Source organism: Falco peregrinus, chromosome W, assembly GCF_023634155.1.
Source record: "Falco peregrinus isolate bFalPer1 chromosome W, bFalPer1.pri, whole genome shotgun sequence".
In the NCBI taxonomy this organism is placed as follows: Eukaryota; Metazoa; Chordata; class Aves; order Falconiformes; family Falconidae; genus Falco; species Falco peregrinus.
Genome location: NC_073743.1, coordinates 11,968,939 through 11,990,935, shown reverse-complemented (window position 1 = coordinate 11,990,935; position 21,997 = coordinate 11,968,939). Strand labels below are relative to the sequence as shown.

At 39.0% G+C, this 21,997-nt stretch overlaps 1 protein-coding gene across 1 annotated transcript; it reads left to right on the top strand.

The window, feature by feature from the left end:
- The first annotated feature begins 4,618 nt into the window (after positions 1–4,618).
- On the top strand, positions 4,619–17,140 carry LOC129783044 (peptidylprolyl isomerase domain and WD repeat-containing protein 1-like). Its single transcript, XM_055792708.1, has 5 exons — positions 4,619–4,678; positions 6,808–6,909; positions 9,863–10,044; positions 12,272–12,353; positions 14,091–17,140. The coding sequence occupies exons 1-5, from the start codon at positions 4,619–4,621 to the stop codon at positions 14,343–14,345; spliced, it is 681 nt and encodes a 226-aa protein (XP_055648683.1). The 3' UTR covers positions 14,346–17,140.
- The last annotated feature ends 4,857 nt before the right edge of the window (positions 17,141–21,997 follow it).

Genomic DNA, 21,997 nt, shown 5'->3' with positions numbered 1-21,997 from the left:
AGCAAATAGAACAGTTACCATGTAGATCTACAATAAATATTAATGAGTTACTGAATCATACCTGCTGCTTTAGGTCAAATATGTAACAGAACAATTGCTTTGAATCCTAAGTTTTTAATTAAGTCTATATTTCTAGATAGTGCCCAATCATTCAGTAAGACCAGATAACCATATTATTATAGTAAAATTTGAAGACACTGATAACTTTTTTTATTGAATTACAAAGTCCTAAATTTTCAAAACTGCTCTAATCATCTATACTTTTGTTTTTTATTTTCTGACAATTTTATTAAAGGAACAATGAGAGAATAAATACACATCTACAAAGCCATGCTTTACTTCCATATATATGCATAGTTCTTAAGCATAGTTTCTTCTAATCTGTCTTCTAATAAATGCCCTAATATATTTCTCCTTATGATAACTTCCATTTGTTAATCAAAGACTCCAAATTCAAGTGTCCTGGAGGTTACTAGAAAAACAAATAACAATATGCAGGCAACCAAGTAAAGAGGGCACCAGGATGAAGCTGAGAAAAGCTGCTTCCCAAAGAAACTCAACAGTCAGGAAACTGTGGAGCAGGTATTCGTTTATTCAGCGCTGGGCACAAGGGGGATAGTTCCTCCTAGCTCACGCTCTGGCTCTCAAGTTACTTCTTTATATGCGTACAGTTGCATTAATATTCAATACATTTCCTAGAACAGGCGGTGCTTATGCAAATTATTTACATCTTGCATAACAGTCTCTATTACTCATGCACAATCTCTTTTGGGTGGTTGTCCTCAACCTCCTGGTGGTCAATAGGGATGAAGGCCATATGTCTTTCTCATCTTGAACTTTTCACCTCTACTTCCTTGAGCATGCTCTCTATTCATTTTCACTGTTGCTAGACCACAAAACTGGTTAAGGCTGGTGCACATCCCAATAGCTGCTTCTCATCCCAATAGCTGCTTTTCTTAAGCTCTCTGGCTGTTCAGTTATCTATTTGCTCACAGTTACAGAACTTAAAATGTTTTTTTACTGCAATGAGCTTCTACTTTCCTTGTTATCAATTTACTGCAAAAAGTTTTTACTTTCTTTGTTATCAAGGACAGCTAAGAGAAAACCATCACAGGTTGAATTAAAAAGTTTGAGAAACTGTTGGGTCAAATACAAACAAATACAAATTCAGAAATGTAATCCTAGTTAAATCTATAGAGATGCATAAATGGCAACAGCAATTAAGAGGGGAAAAAAACAGAAGGGTAAAAATGGCACTCAAAGGGAATTTTTTTTTTTTTACAGTAAAACAATCAACAGAAATTCCCTAACTGTGCAAGATGCAGGAAGCCTTTAAAAATAATTAAATGGATCACTAAGCCCACCAAATAGGTAGAGATTGCAAGGTGACATTAAAAAAGATACATATCTAAAGAAAAATACACCTCTGCTTTCTTAATGATGCGTGAATTCCTAAGTAAATCTTTTGTTCATTTTCAGAACAAAAATGAGGCATCAGATAAAAATATGTTGAACAAACAAATAATTTAAAAGGAGTGAAATATTCAACTAGTCTTTTCAAAGTTCAAGTATGCCATAGTAGAGCAGCTAAGGAAAAAAATATCAGAATGTCTCACTGAACACTGGAACTATTCTAGAGAACTGAAAAGTAGCAATACTTCTACTAAGCCTTCCTGGCAAATTTGTTGCATCAATAATTAAAAACAGAACACTAGAAAGTCTGGATTACCATGATCTGATAAGGTCTGACAAGCACAGTTTTTGCAAAGGAAAATCATTATCTTAAGAGTCTTGGAATGTCTTCATAACATAAAAGAGAACTAGTTCACATAATTTAAGACTTCTGAAATGCCTCCAGCAAAGTCCCCCACAGAATGCTAATAAAGAAACTAAGCAGTCTTGAGATGCAATGTACTTTTTTTCCTCAGACCAAAAACTGGCAAGACTACAAACAAAAAGGCCTGAACAGATAATTGGCAAAAAAAGCTCAGCAACAGAGCTGAGCACCTAATCAAAAACAACCAACAAAAAACCCCAAACCAAAAATATAAACTCCAGAAATTGGAAAGGTGTTTTGGGGTGGAACAAAAAGTCCTATCCCCTTATCCCCCACTCCCAATAATACAATTGCAAGTTTAGTTTGCAAAAGAATAATAAATTTTAAAAAATCCTCCTAAGGGGAAAAACGTTTTTCTTTCATGGTTTCAGAATTTCTATAAAGTTCTCACTTTTCACTCATGGATAAGTAATATCAACAAGAAGTGTAGAAATGGCACATTGTATTCGTCAGAACCAGAAGAGACCACAAAATTGAATAGAGCTCTATACTAGGCAAGGGAATAGGTAAGCTTTATGGGAAGTGTCTCATATCAACCTATACAAACTGATCAACTACTGGAAGAAATTCAGAGATGAGAAAGTAACAGCAGCCCTGGTGTCACTGAAATTTGGAATAAGAAACTCCTTAACACCAGAGTAGCATAAAGAATCAGGCATTCCTTCATTGCAGCGCTGGATGCACGGGGGATTGCTCCACCTAACGTGCATGCTGTATGTTTCATTCAAGCAAAATAATATAGTCCACACATATGTTTATGCATTACACCTCTGGGGGAAATCATAAATATTCATTCAATAGGCAGCACTACATTAATTAAACATTGCACATGCTCCTTACGGGTATTTTAGAGTCTTCAAAGGAGTCTCAAATAGTCGACCCTATAGTTACAGCTGACCAAACATTGAACCTCAATTTACTTCCCTTATATAGAGAGTCTATGTTTGTTTCACTAGTTACCTATACAACAGTCTCCTCAGCGACCACAAGTTTTAGATGACTCTTTTCCTTTTGGCATGAAATTACACAACTAAGGTTGGTTAGCAATCTCTCCATAGTGATTATACTGAAACAAACAATAATGCATGGTAACAATATAGTTGCAAAGCTAAAACAAACTATAATACATGGTAACACTGGGAAAACCAATAGGAAAAAAAAGACTGAAAACCGGGAGTTCACCTTAGGAAGGAGAGTAATAAAATCAAGATACAAATAACATCACAAAAAAAGGTTAGACAGGGAGCTCCCATTCCCCCTAATATAAACCCCAGAACTACAGCCAGCAACATAGGAAGGGAAATTATGACTTGTACGCTAGGGCTAAGTCTATCCTTTTCCCACACAGGAACAAGCGGACATAGCCGCAGGGGCCAGCCCATTCCAGCCCCAGCATCCCCACAGGCCTAATGGCCACAAGCCCCCCCTCCATGAGCAAGGAGCTGCTCCACTCAGTCGCCAAAACCTGGGAGCTCCCCTAGGGCCGGCAGCAACACTCAGGGCACCGAGGAGCAGAGGTCCATGACTGCCCTTGCTCTTGTCCCACCCATTATCATAGCAGTTCCACTCAGTTCAGCCTGGCCCACGTCCCCGTCTGGTCTGCGTTCACTCCATGCTCACTAGCTGTGCTGCAGGCAAAAAAGAGGAGAGGTAACAGGAAGAGTGGAGCCTTCACCCACCTGCCTCTTCTCTAAGTCATGGGTCTGTGAGGCGTCTGTGGTGCTGCCTTGGGCCGAGTCCTGAGCGTTGGGTTCACGTTGGGGTTGCAAGCCCCACGAGGAACGGGAGCAGTCCCGGGGGGAGGGTGCCTGGCAGCTGGAGCACCCTTGCACTGTTTCCCACTCCCTGAGGTGGAGGGGAAGGGAGGGTGTACGGGTGGGCATGTTCATGTTCAGGTGGAAATTTGTTGCCTGAAGTGGTGTTTCATACATAAAATGACTGAGCTTTCTGTGGAGCTGGGGATGGTCGTGTGTGTTTCTTGGATGCAGTTGGTTACTGAGCAGAATTATAGGCCAGGGACACCATACTTCCTCAGGAAGACACCCTTGGGCTAAGAGGCACTGTTTTGCAGCGTTTGTATTGCTGAAGTGGTACTGCTTATAGCCATGGAATTAACTGTCTTAGCAACCGAACTTTGGAGATCTTCCCCACCAAGGATCACGATGATTGGAACGACCAGCGGGACGCTGCCTGGACCTGGGACCATAGGGGTGCCTTGGACCCATGGTGGTAGCTATAATCCTCTTTTTCTTTTTCTTTCTTCTTACTTTACCTTTCTTCGCTTCCTATCACTCTATCTATCGCATGCCGCTTTACAGGCAAACAATAAAGTTGCGCTGTTTGATCAAAGCATAACCCCTTGGCGTGGTTGCCTTGATTTTTTGCGCTTTGAGATCATAGTAAACGAACCATCACGAGTCCACTGAGTGGACCATGACAAGTGGCTGGAGATTCCCTGACTGAATAGAAAAAATTATGACTCTGTATGCACAATACATATGAGTGGAGTAGGTCAATGCCTTTCCTCAGTGTCAAATATTATGCACAAAGTTGCGGTGTTTCTCAAAATACTTAGTTAGGCATAATATTTCTTCTATTGTTTGGCACTGAATTTAAAAATTATAGCCAAATAATAATTTCACTAGACAAAGAACTTGGCCTGTATGTATTGTCTTATTTGTTGTCATAAGGATAGCGGTTTTCTTCTGTTGGAAAGAACATTTTTTTCCTTAGCCTTGCTATTGTAGGATTTTGTAGCTAAATAATCTGGGAGAAATAGGAATGGATATTATTGGAATTATAACAATACCAGAGGAAAACAAGCCCCACGCTGTTACAAGAGTGAGTTTGGAGAGTAGGAGGATCAATGAATGCTATACCAAGATTGGTAGAAATACTTATGTTTCCACAAGCCTTTTAAAATTGTAAAACATTTATTCCACACAGTAGGCTATTTGTTGGTTAATTTTCAAACTGATTAAAAGTATAAACAAAACAAAACAAAAACCCCCACGCTTTTCAGAATGCCTATAAAAATGCTTATGTTAGCTGCTTTGTTGGTTATAGTTTTAGTGACATCCTCCAGATAATGCCCATAGGAATTGATTCCCTCTTGGCTGTGTGCTGTGGAAAAATTCTGATTAGCCTTAGTCTTTTGTTTTGCTGTTTTTTTCTACTTGGCAGCCCTGTATTGTCACTACAAAATTGGTAAAATTATAGGATGAAATAAAATTCATCTAATATTAAAAAACCCACTTAATTTGACATTACAATAGAAGGTGCATTTTTCCCTGTTTGAGGATTCAGGAAAAAACTGAGGTAGAATTTAAATCCATTTTGCTTCAGGGATGCCCTGAATACTACCTACAACAATTGTCTATATGTCCTCTGATTTATCTTTGAATAGGTGGGTGGTTTTTTTCAACCTTAATAATCTAGACCATCCTCTCCCCATATTTTTTTTCCAGAGATGATTTGGTTTGACCTGGAGTGAACTCTTTAATGAGGAAAAGTATACAGCTGTAATATAAGCATTGTCCCGAATAGCCTTATAAAAATTAATGTTTTTTGTTCTATCTTTTGCATTACTGTTTATTGAACAGATAGTTTCTGTTGACCTGCCTGAGAGTTTTTTCATGGCTGTTTGCTTGGGCTTGCAATGATTAATGTAGAATCGTAAGTTGCGTATGATCCTTTCAGCTCACATTATCTTGTGTTGCTTGCTTTGATAGGTATATGCAAATAATGTTGCATGGTTGATTAGCTTTGTCTCAAATTCTTCAGATTCTTTCAGTTTTAATTAATCTATACAGTGTGACTATCTGCAAATCCCTATGCTTTATGCTTCCATCAATGATCTGTAGAAGGGTGGCTATTTCTACAGAAACTTTGGATAATGATGCATAGATCAGTGGAACATCTTATTTATTTATTTGATCATATTCTTTCTAGGGAACCTGAGACAAAGTTCTGGTTATATTTCTCTGTTTGAGAATCTTTACCAGACAGGCATTGAAAATCCAAATTATTAGTCTGTCATCTGTCAGTCTCTCAGTATCTGTTAGTTTGATTTGTGAAAGGATACTAAATGCGAGTTTCCTATGGAGACTACTGTTTCTTTGTGGTCTGTCATTTAGTTTTCAAGTTCTGGTTCTCAGAATCTTTGGTTACAGACTTTTTTAAAAACAGACATAACTTCTCTTATCGACCATATCTCTGGCTTGTTTTATTTGTAGAGTATGTTTTTGCTAGCAGCAAATGGGTTCCTTCTTAAATGTATTCAGAACGCTTATTGAATATGGGGTGATTGTCTTAATTTTACTTGCATCTTTAATAATTATTTTTTTTTGCAAGACCTAGTTGTATTTTTCTGTAAGTATATGGCAAAGGTGTGGTTGTCTTCATCTTCACTGAACCATTAACTATTTAACGGGTAGAAGAGAAATGCTATTGAGTCACAGAAGTTGAGTAGTAATCTTTAATGCCATTGGTGCTATTTAGCTGGATTTCCATCCTTATTCTTTTTTTATATCCACTTTTTCTTGCCTCTGCTTTCTGTCACAGCCTCTTTATGAAACAATATGGGAGCAACAAAAATTGTTGTACATCTACTGATTTGTGTTGCTTGGAAAAGCTTGGTTATAACACTGTTGAATTTTAGCCAAGACAGATAATAGCAAGACTAGTACACAAAGTTAAAAATTTGCTTCTGATATTTGATTTCAGGTTTATAATGTAACTATTCTTATCTAAGTAAAACCTGTTCTTATTTCTTTTTTTTTCTTCTTCTTTTCACTCTTTGTTGCAGCTACTACCCTGGCCAATGTGAATGGGTATATTGCCCTGGAGATGCCATATCTTCTGTTGCAACATTTGAGAAGAACACAGGAAAAATATTTGTATATGATGAATGAGGAAATAACCAGCCTCTTCATGTTTTTTATAAACTCCATATATTCTCTCTTTTTCAGATACAATTAAGCCCTGCCTACAAAGTAGTAGTGTCTTCTGCTAAATCTGGAATGATTGAGTACTGGACTGGTACTTCTCATGAATATAAATTTCCCAAGAATGTGAAGTGGGAGTATAAATCAGATATTGATCTATATGAATTTGCTAAATGCAAGGCTTACCCATCCAGTATAAATTTTCCTTTTTTTATTTTTTTTTTAATTTTTTTTTTATGGGGAAGGTCATTAAAGTCTTTGATAAATCTCTGAGTGTGACTTTGGTCTTGCTTCTCTTTTTCTCTACTTATTTGAATTTATTCACTAGCATATTCATCTACATTATCATCTGTTTCTAAAGCTGAGCTTTATTGCTATATTTTTCTTGCAGAAAAGGTTTTACATGTTTTCTTCTTTGCTGCTTGTATTGCTTTGCCCCAAAATTAATTCTTACTAATTTATGTTAGTTATGCAGTTAAAACCAAGTTGTTGATTTTCATCTGTGTGTTCCTACTGCTAGATTCTTTTTAACTAGAAAGCAATTAGGGAAAACGCCCATTTCCAATAACATAATAATGAAAAGAATTAAATTTGTAATCTTCTAAGAACTTTTAGACAGTTACACACTTTTCTTTCTTTGCTTGAGCCTACTACTGCAACATGCCTATTAGGTCATTAAAATAAACTATTATTTGTATTTATTTTAATTCTTCAGATGAGTTTGAGTGGAGTAGTCTCACTTGATTTCTGTATTTTCTAAGCATGTGAATTGATGTTTTGCTGGGTCAAAAGTTTGAAATATGTTTATATAATAGTGACTGGTTTTTTTCTTTAGATGAGGCAGCAACTACCAGACATGGAGTCTGGCTGATGCATGGCAGCTGAGCATGAGCTGGAGAAAGTGGACACAGTAAGATTAATTAATATAATTTTTGATGAAACTGGACGCTTCATTCTCTATGGGACAGTGTTGGGCATTAAGGTCATAAATGTAGAGACTAACAGATAAGTTCCAGTGAGATATATGGGGATAAATATATTTGTTTCAAAGTCTATATTCAGTTAAATTTACAGTATATTTAAAACTTGATATGACTGTGGGTGTCTCTAATATTTTTTGTTGTTATTTAGAAGCCTTAAATTAGACTGTAGATAAGATGTTCCCATGCTTATTAATGAGTCATTGCAGTTTAAAGCTTAGTAAAATGAGGAGAAAATATGGCAAGCATATTTGTATTAAAAATGTGTCATTGATTCATCTCTGGCTAACTGGATGTAATAACAAAGTAAATGTGGATCACATGGTTGGGATTTTATTGGGTAGGAGGCTGACTAGTAAATTATGTAGCAAGTCTGAATAGAGAAGCATTATAAAACCAATTAGTAAAAATTATTTTGAGAGGCTTTTGGAATTTTGCTTTGAGTCTCTTGCAGTCAGAAAGGAGACATTCTCTGACTGAGCAGCTAACAGTAGTTACAACTTTTTACATCTTGTAATTCAGATATATTCATATCTTGGGAAAACAAGAGAACATCAGAGTGATGCAACTAGCTTTGTTCCAAGAAGTAGCAAAGAAACATTGTGCTGTAATCACTATAGAGATGAAGGCATCTGAAAGCCCTGTTCTCCAAAATATCCAGGCAGATGACAGTAATTTGCATGGCTTTTTAAAAAAATAGATTTTACATGTTGTATGTGGTTTCTCTTTAAGTAACTCCATTTTTGTATTGATGTTTTTTCTGTATTATTTTTTAATTTCCTCCTTGGGCATTTCCAGCTTTTTGTCTTGTTTGCAAATGCAACTTTTCCAGAGGCATCCCTTTAAATTGCAAGTATTTTCTAGAATGTTTAGCTTGAACAAGCATAAATTGACTAGGAATAGCTTTGTAGTCTTTATTTTTTTCACTGTTGCTCAAGCAGTTAAAAAAACTTGGTATATTTTTGGCTAAATTATAGTTCTCTGAGAAGGGTATAGGCTTTTGTTCTAGATTAAGAATCTTAAAGAAGAAAAAAAACAACCAACAAAAAAACCCAAACCCTAAGCAGATCTTATACTGTTAAAGAAACAATAATTAACTGTATGTATAAAATATATAATAAAAATAATTAAATTTGGAGTAGCATCAGGACTCAGTAGAACTAAGTGCATTATGGGTAAGCAATAGACAGGAGTCTTCTTCCTACTCACAATTTAGATTTTAGATGAGATGCAATGAATAAGCCAAAGAGACAAGTAATTCTGGAGTAGCTATTAGTTGATATGGGATGTAATCACCATGGAGGTTAGAGGTCAGTCTGTCTGTTGTTACTTGTGCTTGAATTTGAATGTGTTTTCAGTTGGAGCAAGATAGTACACTTTCTAAACCTTTGTGTGGTTAGTATATAATGGAATATACCATTTTGAACAATTTGACAAGTAAGGAAGAAAAGTTAGACAAACTCTAGAAACATTACTCACTGTTAGAGAAAACATGACTATATGGCAAATGAACGCATGCAGAAAATTAGTGATTGTCTTGATACATAAGTGTACTCACTTATGTGGATGCTTGTGTACTCTGATATTTATTGTATGGCTTCCTCCTTTAAGTAGTACTATAAAAATTTAATTTCTGAGATTTCTCCTGTTTTTAGTTAAATTTGCTTTTTTTTCTATAGTTTTTTATTAATGCAATATTGGAATAAGAGGATTTAGTTTGACTTTGCAGTGAAATCAAAAGTTTTGTGATGAAACCTGCCCATTTTTTCTGAATTGAATGCACTGACATTCTCCACTCCTTTTTAAAGAAAATATGCTGAATTACTGTGGGCTTTCTGTTGAAAAGGGGAAAAAGTTTAGAAGATAACAGAGATTATAAAAAGTTAATTGGATTCACATGCAATTGCATTGCAATTTGTGACTGGAAATGCTGATAACACACAACACTGAAATCCAAGGATACTATCTATGAATTCTCTGCCCACATTTCAAATCTAGTGGGTGTTTAGCAGGTTGAATAATCACACTGATGTCTCAGGCATGGAGCAGTATGTAATACAAGGAAAAAAGAAAACCAATTACCTTCTTTTGTTCTTCAGTTTGTATCTTCTGGTTCACATTTAGTGAAGAGTGCAGATTCTGACAGAGATGTATTTAATGAGAAACCTTCTAAAGAAGAGGTCATGGCAGCTACTCAGGCAGAAGGGCCCAAAAGAGTTTCAGACGGTGCCATCATCCACAGAAGCATGGGAGATATTAATATCAAACTTTTTCCTGTTGAGTATGTACCTGGTAGCTTTTCTGTTATTCTGTTTTTCTTTCCTCCTATGTTTTTTTTTGGTGGCAGTATCCAAGATTTACGTTCCAAGCAAGGAATAGTTCTTCCCCTTTTTCTAATGTCCTTGTTTCCTGACAGTTTCTTAATGTATCAAGCTAGGAATGTAACTATTGACAAACACAAATAGAGTAAAAATAGGTCTAAGTAACAGTAGGGACACAGTCTTGGTTTTTTTAATTATTTTGGGTTTTTTTCTAAAATTATTGCTTCAGGGGGCTTATTCTTTTCTTAACTTTTGTTCTTTCTCTAAATTGTAAATGTGGATAGGTCATGATGCTCTTCTGTGTAAGCTACATATTATTGTAAAGCAATGCTGTTGGATTCCATCTTGAAAGAGAATGATGTTGGCCGCAGCAGTAGATTTGGGAGTAGATCTGTGTAAGCCAGAGGAGTAGTAGAGCTTGCAACTTCCAAATGTGGCCATCATGCTACATTTTATGTTATTGCAGCCCCTTCAAGACCAATGTAAAATTTATACCAGTGTATAACATTTAGTACTGTGTATATCCAAAAACAGGTATATAATTGAAAAGTTTTATGCATGACTATTGGTAAAGTTCTTGTATCAGTATCTCTCCTTTGTGATGTTACTAAATGCAAAGATTTTGTTGTGAGACAGTAGATTTATATATTATTGCTATACATTGAAACTTGAACCATTTAAGTGCAGTCCATGTTTCTTCAAAAACAAGTTCATGTTTTCTCAGAAACACAGGCAAAGCAACACAACCTCAATTCTACCCTGTAGGGCTGCTAGTCTTTCATTGCTCTCTTCACCAATGTCTCTTTGCATCAAGCCCTAGTTCCTGGAATTCATAACGGTAATATGTAGGTTGCAGTAATGGTACAGCCCTTACCAGTGAGTGACAGGCCAAGCTACATTATTTCTGACATATATATATACTTTTTTTTTTAATTCTCATGCCAGCGTGCCAGTATATTTGCATGCATGGTATTGCTAGGTATTGCTAGGTGCTGCACTGCAATGTTTTGTATGCAATTTTAAATTAAATACAATATTAATAGTCTTGGTTATTGTTAGGTTTGTCCTTTCTTGTTCTAGTATTTCCTCCCAGCTGAGCTTTGAAATGAAAATCTCTAAAATGAATGTGATGAAAAATTAGAGCATAGAGGATGTGGCTTTGTATGCCCTTTAAAACTTTGGCCATATGCTTATGGAGTAAAGTTGTGAATGACTACTTTTATACTGCTCAGCAGGAACTGGGATTATAATCTTGTCTGTTCCATTAGTTATGCCATTGGTGCTCTATTTCATGAGATACTTTAGAATATCACTAAACCCAAGCTAATGTTCCTTGCCACAGCTAAAGTAACTGTAGCTATGGACTCTGGCTATTTTCTAGTTTTCTGGGAAAATGTGTGTGACTGCATAAACCTGTCTATGTAGATCTACTCTGGCTACTAATCCATTTTCTAAAACCAGTGGAAAAGAAATCACAAAGAATTTTCACTCTGGTAGCAAATCTCTCAGAAGTAAAATAAAATAAAAAAAAATAGAATCAAGTCACAAACATAAATGGGTTGTTTGGTTTGGTTGGGTGTTTTTCCCTTTTCATTCTATCAATGGTAATATTCTACCTCTTCACCCTGATTCCAAACAATGTTTGTCAGTAGTTTCAGAAGAGGATAATTGACTCTGCTGACTGCAAAATTGTTCTATAATTTAAAATATTGTATTTTTAGTATTTTACTTCTTGTATGCAGCACTGGATATCTTACATATATAGCTTAATAGAATTATAGAGGTAAAAGAATGAACACCTTTCTGGTTATGGAGCATAGATTCCTTAATTGGTTTTGTAAATATACAATATGTAATTAAAAAGCTGGAGAAGGAACATTTAATCACTGGTGCCTTGAGCTAGGCTTTGAGGAAATAGATTTGGATCCCGACCCTGTTGCTCCCTAACCTTGTTGCTCCCTTCCTGTGTAATCATGCAACTTAGTACTCCTCTCAAGATATTACTTCCAGCTCAGTTTGAGGAGATGGGGGTTTGGTTTTTTCCTTATTTGATGAAAGCCCTTTTTACAGTGTGCTGAAAAATTTCTCAGTACAACAGGATCTGAGTCTCAACTAAAATCTTTATGGTCTTGATACAATACAATTAAATATTTATTGTAGCCTGAATTTTCTGTTACATGATTTTAGGTGCCCCAAAACAGTGGAAAACTTGTGTATGCACAGCAGAAATTATTATTACAATGGACACACATTTCATTATATCATCAAGGTAACTTGTAAAAAAAGTTAATTTCTTTGTTGGTTTAAATAATGTACCTTTTTGGTCAGTCCTCTCTTAACCCTTTACATTTACCTTTTGCACAAAGGATTTCTGGAATGGCTTCTGAGTTCCCTGTAAAGTCTGAACAGCTCTGAGGTTCTAAAGAACTTTATCACTTAATGAAGTTGTTGTCGGTTGCAGGACAACTATTAAGGTGGAAGAGATCTGAAAATTAAGAGAAAGATTAATTTGGCAATCCTAATTGAATTAGGACTTCATTTCATGTCAGAATGGCATTTCATGTGAGGCTTCTTATTTCTGTTCTACCAGAATCAAGTTGATACAGCCTAAGTGTTTGCAGAAGGTACAGATAGTCAGGTTTCTGTCCTTCACTAGCAGGAACAGTGAGTAATCTCTTTTTACAAGTACTTGATTTTCACTTAAGGAAGCCTCAAATGCTTTGTCCCTTATGTAAAGAACAGATATATTGAAAATTGCCTTAAACATTGCTTGGCGCACAAATTCAAGTGGAACTGGTGCAAAAAGCAGTTCTGCTCAGATTGGAGAGGAACTGAAACGAGCTGTTGCAGCAAAGTGAGCTGCTGTTGCCTAACTTGGTAACCACAAGGTGGTACAGGATGGAATGGCTTTAGGTCTCACAAAGGTGAGATCTAGCTAGCACTTCCTGGAAGAAACTGCTGTGGTAACATAAGGCAACTGCAGAAGAATGGCTGCAGAAGCATGGCTTTAGAATCTCTGAAGATCTGCACAATCCAGGCCTGGTATTAGAATAGGCCTGTAATCAGAATTGTACTGAAGTTGCTGTGCTGAAGTTAACAAGAAAGGTAGCCTTGAGCTATTCTTGAATCCTGAGACCAAGTAATTATGTTGTGCCAACAGGCTGTGGCTCTAACAAGATACAGCTGCTGGGAAAGCAGGTGCAGGGCCAAGAAAGATAGGGAGCGGTATGGGAATATAGGGAGTAACAAACTACAAGGCTGAAGCATAGCAACACAATTAGCTACATGGATAGAATGCTTATTTTAGTCATGATAATTAGGGGTGTGAGAACCGCGCGCGTTTAGAGACTACTAACCAATTATATTTCTGCTTTACGAATATGCATGTGTATCGGTTCTATATAAGTGGCAACTACTCATGTGCACAGCAGGGGTTGCCTAAACCCCTCACGACCACTGATGAGGACCCCCTGCGACCACTGCTCACACGTTGAGCTTCCGTCAATGAAAGCTCAGGTGGGACCCCCACCACCAAGACAGCCAGGGTGAAGAGGACCAATTGGATGCTGCTGGATCCACAGATCCATGGGTGGTGATATCTCTCTTCTCTCTCTCTCTTCCTCTCCTCTCTCTCTTTTTATTGAATAGTGACCAGATCTAAGCAACAATGTGTGGCATGGGACTTGCTTATCCAGTTAAAGTAATTGCCGTTGAGCTATCATATCTATGTCTTGTATTTTGTATTAATAAATCATAAAACTGGTTGGCTGGCGTTGTTTCACCTTAATTCAGTCCAAGGGTATCACGAACTTGGACGTTGGTCCCAAGGGGAGGGAGGTCGTCCTAAACGACTCCTTTCTGGTCGCAACACCTTAACTTATCCACAGCATTTTAACATATTTTGTTGAAAGGTATGATGTAAGTTTGAAAAAAAGGTCACTTGGCATAAAACATTTTTGTGTATTTATTTTATGTGATGCTGTAATAACATTTAATTTCTATGCAGGGTTTCATGATTCAGACTGGTGATCCAACCAGTACAGGAATGGGAGGTGAAAGTATTTGGGGAAGAGAATTTGAGGATGAGTTTCATTCAACTTCATTGAACAAATGGGGGTTGCGGTCAGTTCATCACACGTTGTCTCTGCTGCTCCTTCCTCCTCATGCTCTTCCTGTTTCAGCATGGAACCCCTCCCACAGGAGACAGTCCTTCACAAGCTTCACAAATATGGGTCCTTCCCACAGGGTGCAGTTCTTGTAACTGCTGGAGAAGTTTGCGTCCTTTCCACATGGTGCAGTCCTTCAGGAACAGACTTCTCCAGCGTGTCCCTCCCACGGGGGTCACAGGTCCTGCCATGAGCCTGCTCCAGCATGGGCTCCTCTCTCCACAGGGTCACAGCCTCCTTTGGGCATCCACCTGCTTCAGCATGGGGTCCTCCACAGGCTGCAGGTTGATATCTGCTCTACCATGGACCTCCATGGGCTACAGGGGGACAGTCTGCCTCACTGTTGCAGATTGTCTTAAAGTTTTACTGAATCTTTCTATATTTTGTGTTTATTTGTGAAACAGTTAACTATAGGAACATCTTGATTTTAAGAAGCCAGCCTCTACATTAGCATTATGTTAACACTTATTAACTAATGATGTATAGGTTGTTGTGCTACTTGTCATTTGAGTCTGTGTTACTTGAAGTTCTTATTCTATAGACCATAACCAGAGCACCTGGGTTCTGTTGTGTATAGGATGAGTTATGGGACAGCTTGGCAAGGCCAATATCCAGCTGTCCCACTTGGCAACAAAACTTACTTTTAAGGTGTCCTGAAGTTAACTACCTTCACTATAATACTAAAGAACACATCCACAGGTCAAGAAGACCCTTGCCCAGGTGAAGACCCTTCCTCTGCGCAAGCATAGTAACAGAAGAGGATGACACAGCAGATATTATATGTAAATTACTAACCAATAATTGTAACTGGGAGTGTATGACCTTGTAATTTTTGTGCATAAATGTAACAGTGAATTCTGCATAGGTGCGCTTGATTTGTGGAGATACCACTGAGCACCCAGTGCTTCAATAAATGAGTACCTGCTTATCTACTTCGTGTAGATGGGTTTTTCCTTCCCCACCTAACATCACCATGTTCTTCACCACGAGCTACAGAGAAATCTCTGCTCTGGTGTAGAGGAATGAAGCTGGGTTAATTAACATTGATAATATACAGCTGTGGGTTGGCTTCAGGGGCAGCAGGTTGGCCAATGTAGATAAGGTGCAGGTGTGGCTGGTTCTGTTAAGTGGTTGAGAGCCAATGAAGAGAGGGCAGCTGAGAAAGAAGCAGAGAGGGAATGTGTGCTTTAGATGAGGCAAGATGAGGAGAAGGCAGTAGAGGGACTGGCATGAAGAGTATGCTGGTATGAGATGGTAAAAGACTTTGTTGCAGCTTGATAGTTTGGAGAGTGCTGCGACATAAAACTAATGCATTCCACCCTTTGTCCCTAAAAATCATGTGTTTAAGGATTATATTTAAAATATGCATGTGGCCCAGTCTACAATCTTCACAAACTTTGCTTACATCAACAAAAAACTCCCCATGCCAAAATCAAAATCTCTCTACCCCTTGTCCCTTCACAATAATTACAACTGAAATTCCCCAGAATTATTCCTCTCACTAGCAATGTTTGGTCCGTGTTTTGCCAGTTACCTCTCCCAATTACTATCCTTATCTGAAATTCCTCACCCTCGAATTGGGTGACAAAAAGAACTGTGCTGGGTTGACCTTGGCTGCCCACCAAGCTGCTCTATCACTCTCCCTCCTTAGCAAGACAGGGCAGAGGGGGAGAAAATAAGATGAAAAAAAGCCTCAGGGGTCAAGATAAAGACATTTCAATAAAGAAAAGCAAAGAAAAACAAAAAAAAAATTATTCTGTACTTCTCATCAGCAGGCAATGTCCAGCCATTTCCTGGCAAGTAAGGCCTCAGCACAAGTAGCAGTTGCTTCAGAAGACAAATATTCTAAAAAAGACTGCCCCCCCCCCTTACATTTTATTGCAAAACAGACATCGTGTTGTATTGTTTTCCCGTAAGAGGGTTCATTACCTGGTGTGCAGCACCAATTCACACACAAAGTCGAGGTATTCCTTATTTCCTAATTCTAGTTTGTGCAAAGTAGGGAGCTAAGTGGTGACCCACAAATGCCTAGCTCCCCAATTGTCTAAACTTTGCACTATTTATACAGTTTAGCATACAAAGACATCAGTCTTCACTGGTTACAAGTCAACCAACTACTTCATTACTTAGTACTCAGTTTCCCATTTGTCAAATAATTCTCTCACTTCTCGTTGATTAGTCTGCATGCTCAGTCTCAACTGCTCTTGGGTCTGGGGGAATTTTTGAGTCGGTGGTCAATGAGTCAGTTGACGAGATCTCCCCCTGCCGGAATTAGCTTTCCCCTAGTTTTGCTGAGCTCATTGCTTGTGGTAAACTTCCTATCAGCTCATCTATCTTGTGGGGGTGTTTCCTTTGTGAAGTTCCTTTCTAAACAAAAGGATTTCTTGGTGCTTAAGGAAGCACTTAGCAGGACTTACAAAGTGCTTGTAACCTGAATTAACCCTTAACAACACATTCGCTCCAACTGTCTCAAAGTCAAACCACCAATACCACATTCAATTCCATCAACCACTCAATATCATATGGTATAGAATATCCCTTTGGTCACTTTGGGTCAGCTGTCCTGGCTATGTCTCCTCTCAAGATCTTGCCCACCCCCAGCCTACTGGCCTTTGGGGGTGAGGGGGAGAATGTTGGAGAGACAGCCTTGATGCTGTGGGAGCACTGCTCAGCAGTAGCCAAAACATTGGTGTGTTATCACCACCTTTCTAGCTACCAATACAAAGCACAGCACTATGAGGGCTGCTATGGGGAAAATTAGCTCCATCGCAGCCAGACCCAATACAATCATCCATCTACCATAATTTTGAAACTTAATAAGTTATATTAGTGCCTACATTAAGATTGCTAATTGGGCATACTATATGAATATGACTTTGAATTAAATAGTACTCAGGATAGCACTTAGAAATTCAACTGTGAAAATATCATGAAATAGATGGAAACAGCATTTCTGTGAACTATTACCCTTTAGAACAAACTGATATGGAGAAATAGTGTGAAATGGGGACAATGGACATCGATTGCGATATGTCTGCTCAAGGAATGTGGGTATGGTGACTGGTCATGGGTGCGGTGTCTGGTCACATAGGCACACAGCTTTGAGGAGACACCTACCCTTCTTCCTCTAACAAAGGGGCTATTTAAAAAAGAATGAGAAAAGGATGAGAGATATTCCAATGATATCTAGAGGGAGGGAGTGCTAAGTCTTCTTGCTGGAGAAGATCAGATGGTCACAAGAACATGAATCACCTACAAACCTGCAAGACCACCACATTCCAGGCAAAGGACTGATAAGCTAATTAACATACGAAGCGAGAGTAAGCGAGAGTAAGCGGGTTTAGGTAACGAATATGTATAGGCGTTAATTGAATATTCATTTGTTTCATTGTATAAATGTGAGATGGTTTGTCACTTCGGGCATGCATGCTTGTGGAGGAGCGATCCCCCGTGCATCTGCGCGCAATAAACATACCTACTTTATAACTTTTGAGTATAGAGTTTAATTCCGTATGTCATTTTGGCGAGCCAGGCAGGAGGATTTCTGCTCGGCTGAGGGACCAGCTGCGGAGCAGACGCTCCTAGGCGCGCCCCGGGAGATTTCCTCGGAGGAGCCTCCTCTTCTCAGCTGTTCACCCGGGAGCAGAAGAGAAACCCCTGGATCCACGGATAAAACGGTATGTTTAGAAACGGGGCGGCTGGTGAGACGCACGGAGACGTCCGGCGCGCAGCGTAGTCCCCAGGAGGAAAGGTACCTTGGGAGGGGGTTTGCTGACCAAGGGGTGGCCGCTAGTGATCTTGAGGGCAGATCGAGCAAACCCAAGGTTACTGCCAGATCCTAAAAGCCTGGAGGCCTCGTGATGGAAAGCGGGGGGCGGGACAGAATAAGGCGGAATTTCATAGTAACAAGAGGGACCTCATAGCAAAAGTAAAAGGGAAACTTTTGCGTCGGGGGAAAAAAAAAAAAAAAAAAAAAAAGAAAAAGAAAAAAGGGGGAAGCTAAAAACTTCCTTTAGGTTGTCTTAAGAATTGGGGAATTCCTAGGACGTAACAACTGAAATAGCGCTCTGTTTCTTGTTTGTTCTATGTGTTGTCTTGTTACATGTTCAAAACTTGGAGTTATGAAATGTATGTTGAAAAATAATAATATTCTGGTAATTCTAGGCAAATAGCGGAAAACTTATCACTCTGCTTAAGACCAGGAAAAATTTGGCTTTTTGTTTGTTGTTTGTTTTTTGGCAATTGTTCATTGAAATGCATACTTTGTGAACTGTCAGTGTTCCTAAAAGTTGTACATAAGTGCACGGTACCGTATAACATACTGCTTGTGTGACTGAGGGCTGCCCGGAGAGTGTGAATGGTGTGATTGAGATGCACATTTTGATTTTCCGTGTATAGCTTAATTATTTTGACTGAGTGTGAGTGCAAGAGTGCTTGAGACACGCGTTTGAGTGCAAAACGAGTAAGGAGCTCTATCCGCGTTTCCGACCTTGGGTGGCTAAGGCGGCCGGAGAAAAACAAAGTAATTAAAATTGCGAAATAGGAAATGGAAGAAGTGAAAAATCACCCTTGGGCTGTATATTAAAACATTGGAGGGATATTGTAGGACAGGGTGGTACCGAAAATAGAAGGAAATTGGTTAAATATTGTAATCAGCGGTGGCCTTTGTATAAATTGGAGAGTGATGCAAAATGGCCTCAGGAGGGAGGAACGTTAGATTATAACACTCTCCTGCAATTAATGTTGTTACTGAGAATAGAGGGAAAATGGGACGAAGTATCATATGCAGACATGTTCTTCGTCCTCCGAGACAAACCTGAGTGGCAAAAAGACTGTGGATTAGTACCCCCTCGGGATCCTATGGTACTAGCACAAGAAAGAGAGGATAGGAGGGAGCGTAAAGGAAGGTTGAAAAGATGTTGCTCAGCATGTAGTATTGGACAAAGGTGTATCAAAATAAACGGAGAACAAGAGCCCGAATTAAATGATTTATTCAATCCACCTTATAGAGTGGAGAGACAAGGTTCGGCCGGGGCTCCCAGTCCACCCCCAGGCAAACAAGAAGAAGAAATCCCACAAGTTATTTCTAAAGAAAGCCAAACACCCACTCCCACACAAGGAAACACAAAACCCGCCATTACGGCTCCAAATAGTCCGGTGTCTTCACGCACCAGACAGAAGTCTATCTTACAGGCACCCCTCCGAGAAGCCGTAAATCCGGACAGAGGAACAATTAAAATAAAAGTTCCGTTCACCGGCGCTGATCTGAGAGAATGGAAAGAGGTTGCCCGAGAATACTGTAATGATCCGATAAAGACGGCACAAAATTTTAAATTTCTAATAAAACAGCACAATCCTGACTGGAGTGATATACAATTATTATTAGATTGTTTGACTGAAACTGAAAAGCAACTAGTCATAAAAACAGCGGGGGATCTCGCAAAGGAACACTATAATATAAAGGGAGATAATTATAGAGAATGGTTTCCTTTGTTGGACCCGGAATGGGACCCAAACCGCGCCACTGAAATGGAAAAATTACAGGCATACCAGGAATGGATATTCAGAGGAATGGAGAAAGCGATTCCTAGAACAATAAATTGGGCAGCGTTATACGAGGTTAGACAGGGTCCCTCTGAAACACCTTCAGAATTCCTAGACAGAATAAGAGATGTGATGCACTGGCACACATCTCTGGACTCAAATTCAGAGGTAGGCGCACAGCAAGTAATATCCCTCTTTTTAGGAAAATCACAGGGGGATATTAGGTGCAAGTTGCAAAAATTGAGACCTCCTGAAAATAGAGACTTGGAAAAATTAGTAGAGGAAGCATGGTGAATATTTAATAATCGAGAAGAAGGTTACAAGCAGGACCAAAAGAAAATATTAGCAGTAGTAAGAGAGAATGAGAATCAGAAATCGAAAGTTAAATCAACGCGTGGGCTGACACCCCTGGGTAGGAATCAGTGTGCAATATGAAAAAGGACAGGACACTGGAAAAACGAATGCCCTGAACGCCAACATCAAGAAAACACTAAATGGCGCAATAATCAAGGGAAAACAATAGCTCACATGGAAGAAGAAAATTGACTAGCCGACCCATTAGTAAAAATACGATTAGGAGAAGAACAGGAGGCGGTGGAATTTTTAATAGACACGGGAGCTACCTATTCGGTTTTGAACCAAGCTTTAATGCCTTTGGGAAATGATTATGTTTCAGTAAAAGGTGCAACTGGCCAAACTGAAAAGGCTTATTTTTGTAAACCTTTAAAATATAAGTTGGGAAAACAGATAGGGATACATAAATTCCTATTTATGCCAAATTCCCCAAAGGCCCTTCTTGGTAGGGACTTATTAGAACAATTAGAGGCAACAATCAAATTTTAAAAAGGGGAAGTTACTCTGGAGGTAAATGATCATCAATACATACAGGTTATGAGCCTATCTTTGGCCAGTACTCCTATAAAAAGGGAAATTGATACCAGAATTATTGATCAGGTATATCCCGGAGCATGGGCAATTGACATACCGGGACATGCCAAGAATGCATCACCCGTAATAGTAAAACTAAAGGAAGGGCAGAGTGCGGTAAGAATTAAACAACACTCACTGAAAAGGGAAGATAGGGAAGGAATTTGTCCAAACATAGAGCGATTCATAGAACTGAAACTACTAAAAGAATGTGAGTCAGAATTTAACACACCCATCCTCCCAGTGAAAAAACCTGATGGGTCCTATAGGATAGTTCAAGACTTAAGGGCCATTAACAAAATAACAGAGGATCTGTATCCTGTAGTAGCTAACCCCTACACCTTACTAACCACCCTGACACCTGACCTAGCTTGGTTCACAGTTTTAGATTTAAAAGATGCCTTCTTTTGCCTCCCTCTCCATGAAGCCAGCCAAAGAATTTTTGCTTTTGAATGGGAAAATCCCAGAAGCGGTTGAAAGACCCAGCTCACATGGACGGTGTTGCCGCAGGGGTTTAAAAATAGCCCCACAATTTTTGGAAACCAATTAGCAAAGGATTTGGAGTTATGGGAACCACCGTCAGGAGAAGGGAAAGTGTTACAATATGTAGACGATCTTCTTATTGCAACCAGAACCGAAGAATCTTGTATTATTTGGACTGTGAGTCTGATGAACTTTCTGGGACTACAAGGATATCGGGTTTCTAAGAAGAAGGCACAGGTGGTGTTACAACAGGTCACATACCTAGGGTACGAGATCAGTGCCGGACAACGGGTCCTGGGGAAGGCCCGAAAAGAAGCCATATGCCAAGCCCCCCCGACCACGAACTGTAAAGGAACTGCAGACATTCCTGGGAATGACAGGATGGTGCCAGCTTTGGATATGTGATTATGGCTTGCTTGTTAAACCATTATATTCCCTGATAGCAGCTAATCAGAAGGATCTACAGTGGGATGCTGAATCAGACAGAGCTTTCCATGAACTGAAGAAAGCCTTGATGTCGGCACCAGCACTAGGACTTCCTGATGTGAGTAAGCCATTTTTCCTATTTTCCCATGAGATACAGGGAATGGCATTAGGAATATTGGCACAAGATTTGGGACCATACAGACAGGCAGTGGCATACTTCTCTAAACAGCTGGATGCCACTGCAAAAGGATGGCCTGGTTGCCTGAGAGCAGTAGCAGCTGTCATCCTAAACATCCAGGAGGCCCGGAAGTTTACCCTGGGCCAGAAAATGACTGTCTTAGTATCTCACACAGTGTCTGCAGTCCTT